This window comes from Sphaerodactylus townsendi, linkage group LG03, assembly GCF_021028975.2.
Source record: "Sphaerodactylus townsendi isolate TG3544 linkage group LG03, MPM_Stown_v2.3, whole genome shotgun sequence".
Classification (NCBI taxonomy): domain Eukaryota; kingdom Metazoa; phylum Chordata; class Lepidosauria; order Squamata; family Sphaerodactylidae; genus Sphaerodactylus; species Sphaerodactylus townsendi.
Window position 1 is genome coordinate 161454609 of NC_059427.1, and position 7515 is coordinate 161462123.

A 7515-nucleotide genomic window follows, 5' to 3' on the forward strand; every position below is an offset into this window, starting at 1 on the left:
CTTAGCAGACCAGGTGCTCGGGAGCAGCAGCAGCCGCAGAAGGCCATTGCTTTCACATCCTGCATGTGATCTCCCAATAACACCTGGTGGGCCACTGCGAGTAGCAGAGAGCTGGACTAGATGCTGGACTCTGGTCTGATCCAGCTGGCTTGTTCTTATGTTCTTCTTATGTTCTTAAGTGGTACACCTGGATGTTGGCATCGGCTCCAAGCAGTAGACCTGAACGCCGGCACAGGCTCCAGGCAGTAGACCTGGGCTTTGGGCGGTAGACCTGTGCGGGGGGTGGAGGCAAAATTCAGATTTTGTCTCCAGACTCCTTTTGTCCTATATTCGCCTCTGCCTGGGTCCCTTTTCAGGACCGTGCCCAAGGAAGGCCTCCCTGCTTGGCTTCGCCATGTACTTTAGTATGACACAGTCCCCCACATACCTTAATGTGAGCTCAGATTCTACACTAGGATAATCATGTGCAGTGATAATTGGAGAGTGCCTTTGAGCATGTGTCAAGTGCCTGTCCTTCACTTGTGGAATCACAGCAGATCTCATTGCCATTTGGCAGCCTTGAGCGTCAATACTCCAGCGGAAGGGTTGACACTTTGGAAATGTAAATGCTGAAATGGTTAAACCAGGGGTCTGCAACCTGCGGCTCTCCAGATGTTCATGGACTACAATTCCCATCAGCCCCTGGCAGGAGAGAGCCGCAGGTTGCAGACCCCTGGAGAGCCGCAGATTGCAAACCCCTGGGTTAAACGATACATTTGTATTTGCTTCAGCATGTGCCCCCCCCCCCTTGAGTTCTGATTGTTTTGCTAAGTGGCCTTGATCACTAAGGCTTAGAGCAGGCATCTCCTGCCTTTTTAAAATTTATTTATTTATTTATTTATTTAACACACACACACACACACACACACACACACACCCCCACACCCACACACACACCCACACACACACACACACCGCCACATCCCCGAAGGGCTTTTTGAATGTGGGCACCTTTGGAATTTTAAGATGAGTACTCCAACAAAATGGCTGCCAGTGTAGGTGAAGCCAACCTATAAAGGCTGTTGTGGTGGCAGATCTAAATGTCTCTTGCTTTTGGTCATTTGACTCTGGGACGGAAATTCCGTTCGCCCAAGTGCATGACTCGGGGAAAGGGAACACTCACTGGTTGGCAAATGCTCCTAAAAATCTAACTTTTGCCTGCACAGAGGACCACTCAAGGAACAAACAGTTAATGCTGTTTTAACTGCGGGTAACAGACTCCATTGCAGGCACCATCTGGTGAAATCCAAGAAATGGGACTCTTGGAGAGGGAGCCCCTTCCTTCTCACTTGAAAGAAGCTGTTTGGCTGTTAGGGCTGCCAGAACCCCACCCACACCTCCAGAGGCAGATCTACAAGGGGGTTGGGGGGGTGCGCATTGCACTGGGCATGCACCTGGTGGGGGGGGGGCAGCAAAAATGTCAGGTTTGTATTTTTTAGTGTTTTTTTAGTGTTTTTGTATTTTTAGTGTATTTTTAGTGTTTCCATTTTTGGCCTGCAGGGGGCACAGTTTTTAGGCTAGCAGCACCAACATTTCAGGGAGTTTTCAGGGGACTCTCCTGATGATACCACCCAAGGTAGGTGAGGTTTGGTTCAGGGGGTCCAAAGTAATGGACTCCCAAAGGGGGTTCCCCATCCCCCATTGTTTCCAATGGGAGCTAATAGGAGATGGGGGTAACACTTTTGAGGGTCCATAACTTTGGACCCCCTGAACCAAACTTCACCAAACCTGGGTGGTATCATCAGGATAGTCTCCTAATGATACCCTGGAATGTTGATGCTGCTAGCCTAGAAACTGCACTCCCTGCAGGCCGAAAACTGGAAAAACACTAAAAATACAAAAAACACAAACCAACATGGGTTGGGGGGAGCAAAACTCAGATTTTGCACCAGGCTCCATTTTCCCTAGCTATGCCTCTGCACACCTCCAATCAGCTGGCTGGCAGATTTACCTGCAGTGGAGAAGCCCAGCCTAGGCTGGTAAATTGCAGGGCGGTCACCTCCAGCATGCACTAGAAATGGCGTTATTGTGTTGCCATTGATGTGGCACGTGGGCAAAAACTCTATGGTTAAAAAAAAGGGCTCACCACAGTGCCCAAATATTAGAGCATCCCTGCGTTGCCAGCAAGATAATGATGTCACTTTCAGAGTACGCTGGAAGTGGTGTCGCCAGCGCAGGCCTACCCCTGCCGAGTCTCCCTCCCCCCCACAATTTGCCCCTTTTCTCCTTTTCTCTTGCAGGATGGCAGCACGGCTCTCTCTATTGCCCTGGAAGCAGGACAGAATGACATCACTGTCATGCTCCATGCACACCTGAACAGGACCAGATCCAAGTCTGTGGTGAGTTTGCTAAGAATGGCAGAGCAAAACCCGCTGCAGAACCCTTTCCTCCTGGGATGCTATGGTGAGAGAAAGAAGAAGAAGAAGAAGAAGAAGAAGAAGAAGAAGAAGAAGAAGAAGAAGAAGAAGAAGAAGAAGAAGAAGAAGAAGAAGAAGAAGAAGAAGAAGAAGAAGAAGAAGAAGAAGAAGAAGAAGAAGAAGAAGAGTTTGGATTTATATCCCCCCTTTCTCTCCTGAGGAGACTCAAAGGGGCTGACAATCTCCTTGCCCTTCCCCCCTTCTCACAACAAACACCCTGTGAGGTGGGTGGGGCTGAGAGAGCTACGAGGAACTATGACTAGCCCAACGTCACCCAGCTGGCATGTGTGGGAGTGCACAGGCTAATCTGAATTTCCCAGATAAGCCTCCACAACTCAAGCGGCAGAGCTGGGAATCAAACCTGGTTCCTCCAGATCAGAGTGCACCTGCTCTTAGCCACTGCTCTTAGCCACTACGCCCACTAGAAGCTCTTAGTCACTACGCCACTTCCACTACGCTACTTCCACTAGAACAGGGGTAGGGAACCTGCGGCTCTCCAGATGTTCAGGAACTACAATTCCCATCAGCCCCTGCCAGCATGGCCAATTGGCCATGCTGCCAGGGGCTGATGGGAATTGTAGTTCCTGAACATCTGGAGAGCCGCAGGTTCCCTACCCCTGCACTAGAAGATGTGGAAACCAGAGCAAGCAGTTGGGTCACTGCCAAAATATAACACTGTAACCCCCTATCTTGCCCACATCAGCTTAGCACCCCTTTTCCTCAGCTTACCAGTTCACTAATTTGAGGGTGAAATGTTTCTCCCTCTGTGAAGGAAAGAGGGGGTTGTGGTGCCCTCTCTTCCTTGTCACGTACCGAGAGAACGGGGTTCTTCAAATCCAGATACTCTGAAACCACTGAGTTTTTAAAGGTTTTACTGAAAGTAAAGGAAATATAGGAAAAGAACACAAGTTCCAAAATAAACAAAACTAGGCAGCGGTAGGCAAGTCGCCTTCTAGTCTAAACTCTGAAATTAGAATCTGAACCTCCAATCCCTGTGACCTGAGTTATATGGCCTCTGTCTCCTTTTGGGTGTCAGATCAATCTTCCTGACCTGACAGGTTGGGGTTTAGAATGTGGTCCTGGAAAATCTTAATTTCCTCTGTGGAAACATGAACACAGTTTTATAGCTTTTCTAAGGGGCAGAGGCGTAGTGCCCATGGGGTGGGGGCGGGGGCGTGACGCCCCAGGGCCCCCCTGGTGCAGAGGCGTGGCTGGGGCGTTTTGGGAAGCTGCGCTGCGGCAGGGTTGCAGGGAGCTCGCAGGCTCAGGGCACAGTTTCCCCTCACTCCATCCCTGCTAAGGGGCAAGGGGTCTCGTTGCTTATGACCTAGCCAGGCAGTGATGTAGGTATAACTTTTTAATAGGGTGGGTTCAGGAGGCAGGGCTCAGGAGGTGTGGCGTGGCCATGCCCCCATGCCATGGCCACTCCGCCCCCACCCCGGGGCTCCGTCCCGCTCTGCCTGCCCCCCAGCCAGCAGTTTCTTTTGCCCTCCGCTCCGCGTTCCCCCCGGCCCCCGCACTGGGGCAGGGGGAGAGTTGCAGCCGGTGACCTACTTGCTGGGGGATGGGTTTCCCCCCACTGTGCAGAGAGCCAGACCGCCTCCCCTGGGCTGCTGGAGCCTGTGGCGGCCACCAGACAGCTTCTCCGGAGGTGCTAGAGGGCAGGGCCGCCTCCCATCTCTCCCCCCCCCCCCGTTTGGGGATTCCTTGCCCCGTGAGAGGGGTGTGCCTGCATCAATCGGTGGCAGGGGTGATCGGAGGTTGCGGGTCTCCAGCCTGTGGGCTGGTGGCCACGTTCCTCGGCAGGGGTGGGAGGCTGGGGGCCCACGTCCTACCCTGGCGTTCAGGGGCACCGGCTGCGATCCCCTCATGTGTGGGAGGAGCGGCCCTGGCCTGTAGCCCACGTACTGTGATCCAGGGGGAGGGGTCTAATCCAGCCTCCAGTGGACCGCATGGACATCGGACATGTAACGGGGGGGGGGTTTGAACCCGTGAACCCCCTTATCTACGTCCCTGTAGCCAGGTCATGTCAAAAGGCCAAATGGTTGTCCTGCTAGTGCCGTGGTGGCGAACCTTTGGCACTCCAGATGTTATGGACTACAATTCCCATCAGCCCCAATTGGCCATGCTGGCAGGGGCTGATGGGAATTGTAGTTCACAACATCTGGAGTGCCAAAGGTTCGTCACCACTGTGCTAGTGAGTTATCTCCCAGTGAGCTTAAGAGCAAAATGTATATTTTCTTCACACCATCACACATGTAAACCATACTAGCTTGATAGCGCTATAGTGACCCTACATTGCAATTTGAAGAAGACTTTCTTGGGCGTAAGCCCTATTACATACACCTGAGGAGGAATCTGAACACCCGTTTAGGATTGTTCCGTGCGTGTGTGTTCAGTGCCGTCAAGTCGTTTCTGACTAATGCCAACCCTATGTCCTTCAAAACACTTATCATGAACAGCCTTGCCCAACTCTTGCCAACTGAAGTCTGTGGCTTCTTTGAGTAAATCTATCTCCTGTAGGGTCTTCCTCTTTTCCTTCTGCTTTCAACTTTTCCTAGCATTATTGTCTTTTCCAGTTAGTCTTCTCATTACATGGCCTCAGTTTTTTTAGTACAACATTAGGACTCTGTCTTACTTTGCTTACACTGGCTTCCAGTGGAATTCCGAATCATTTTCAAGGTTTGGGTTTTGACCTTTAAGGCCTTACGCGGTCTGGGACCATCGTACCTTTGGGATCGCATTACCCCATATGCCCCTACTCGCCCTCTGCTTTCGGCAGAGGCAAATTTACTGGTGATCCCCGGCCCCTCTGTGATGCGGCTGGCCTCCACGCCGGCCAGGACCTTTACGGCCCTGGCCCCAGCCTGATGGAACACTCTTCCTCCAGCTATCCGGGCCCTGCGGGATCTTGGTGAATTCCGCAGGGCCTGTAAGACCGAGTTGTTCTGCCGGGCCTTTGGAGCAACCAGCCGCTGAGTATGGCGCCCTGTTCAATTACATCAAGATTACATCCTCCTATGGAGGAGTCCGGTTGCTCCCTAGGGGAGAATTTTAAAGAAAGGATTTACCGGGTGCCTTTTATTATGATATTACCGCTGTTTTAATGTAATTTAGTATATTTTAATTGCATGGTTTGCCTTCTTGTTTGTTTGTATTAATTTGTTGTGCACCGCCCGGAGCCCCTTGGGGACGGGGCGGTATAGAAATCAAATTAAAAAATAATAAATAAATAAATATTCCACCAGGGAAATTCAGAATTTCCTTTTAATAAAAGTGAACACCGGGGGTGGGTGGGTGGGTGGGTTGGAACTGAGGCTGGGCGGGGAAGGCTCGGGAGAAGATTGTGCTAGCTCACTAAGGCAGCACGAGAACGAACCTGGTTTCAGACTAACCATAAAGTGCCCTTTTCAGGGGACAACGAAACAAGAGAAACCTGGAGATGATACGAAGACTTTGCTTGATACTCAGTAGCGCAGAAGGATCTGCGAGAACTTCTTGCAAGCACCAGAAGTTTCTTTCACTCTACTTGGAAAAGAATGGTTGGTGAACTTGTCAAGGAGCAAGCAAGTGGTACGTTCTGCAGTTGTGCTGGGTTCCTAAGGGCTGCTGTGGTTTCCTGGCCTTCCTCACCCCATTCCCCCATCCACTGGAAGTTCTCCAGTCGACTGCACTGTGTATATTCTGAGGTGGTTGGCCTGCTGACAGGAAGGGCTTCAGGAAACCACTTCTAGAAGCACTGCTATGTAGCCAGCAGGCCTTGTTCATTTGCAGCTCTGCTGGTTTATGTGCAAAGGAGAAGGACCATCAAAGATCGGTCAAGTGGACTCTGGGCAAACAGATTCCTCTCCATCTCTTTTTTGTTACTGTCTCTTCCCTTTGTAGAATGCAGCTGACATTAGATTTTACAGAGGCCGCAATACAGCAAATCTATCAAAAATAGTTTTTTACATTTTAAACAAAACATCCTTTCTTAAACATGAATCTACTTGAAATAATTTTTGGATGCTACCTGTTTGAGAGTAGAAGTTTGTAGGGGGGGTTTATAGGGGAGGGTCCAAATAAAATTGCAACAAAGCAATTTTACAGTACAACTGAAATGAGTATTAGACACTTCAGATTAAACTAAACTCAATCAATTCTGCAGAATGTGAGTTTTATTGTATTTGGCAATTTTTAAAAGAAGTTCAAAATAGTAAAGGGATCCCTTCTCCTTTTCCATGTGCTCTTTTTTAATGGATTCTCTGCAAAAAAAAAAGATATTCCATTTACTTTGCAAGTTGGAAAGTCCTTTTCACTCAGTTCTTGAGGTATAAAATGCCAAGATTCACTACTTTATTGGTAACCAGGCCAGGGGAAGGAAATAGAATAAAGAGAGTGAATTTTGGTGGTTGTGTTTAACGCATCAAGTTTAAAAGAACATGCCAGTGAAAGGCTATGCGTGCACTTTTAGTACATATCGTTTAGGGATCCCAGAGGCACTTAAGGTACAAAATGGAGAATCTTCACCGCAAATCTGCTAGCTGATGTCTTTGCACAATTTATAGTCTGCCTTCAGCAAAAGCTATTAGAAACATAAATGTTTATTTAGAGGCAAATTCTCTTGAGTTGTTCAGAACAAATGAGAGGTGGACATCTCTTCCTACCACCTGCTTTTCTTTAGCTGGCTCCCAAGGAGAGATTTGTGAACTGGTTTTAGAAGCTGTACGTCTGCAGGTTCTCCTGCATCTTATATTTGGAATATTGCTTTACATACATAGTCTATTTTATGATTACCATACGATTTTTGTACACTTTTCAATGAAGTTAATAATGCCATTTATAACTATTAAAAATAAAGTTATCATATGTTACTGTATCTGCCTCTGGTGCCGTCAGTGCTAAAAGTGTTCCTGGTGCAGCTGATGGCGAAAAGGCTGTACCAATGATCATGCCATTAAGGTACTGACTTTTTTTTCAAACGTTTTCATGGTGTATCAAATTAACTGGGCAACCTGACGGCAAGTGTTCCCAACCGCCCCCGTTTCTTCTGAAATCCAAAGGACATGAATGCCAAGGA

The 7515-nt window shown here is 48.9% G+C and overlaps 1 protein-coding gene across 4 annotated transcripts in view; it reads left to right on the forward strand.

Moving 5' to 3' along the window:
* KANK2 (KN motif and ankyrin repeat domains 2) overlaps nt 1–7314 on the forward strand; it is an 85809-nt gene extending 78495 nt beyond the window's left edge. For all 4 annotated transcript variants that reach the window (XM_048490144.1, XM_048490142.1, XM_048490145.1 and 1 more), the window contains exons 12-13: nt 2280–2378; nt 5871–7314. In XM_048490144.1, the coding sequence (XP_048346101.1) occupies nt 2280–2378; nt 5871–5930 (159 nt within the window). In that variant the 3' untranslated portion in view covers nt 5931–7314. The remainder of the gene's footprint in view (nt 1–2279; nt 2379–5870) is intronic.
* Nucleotides 7315–7515: the final 201 nt, after the last annotated feature.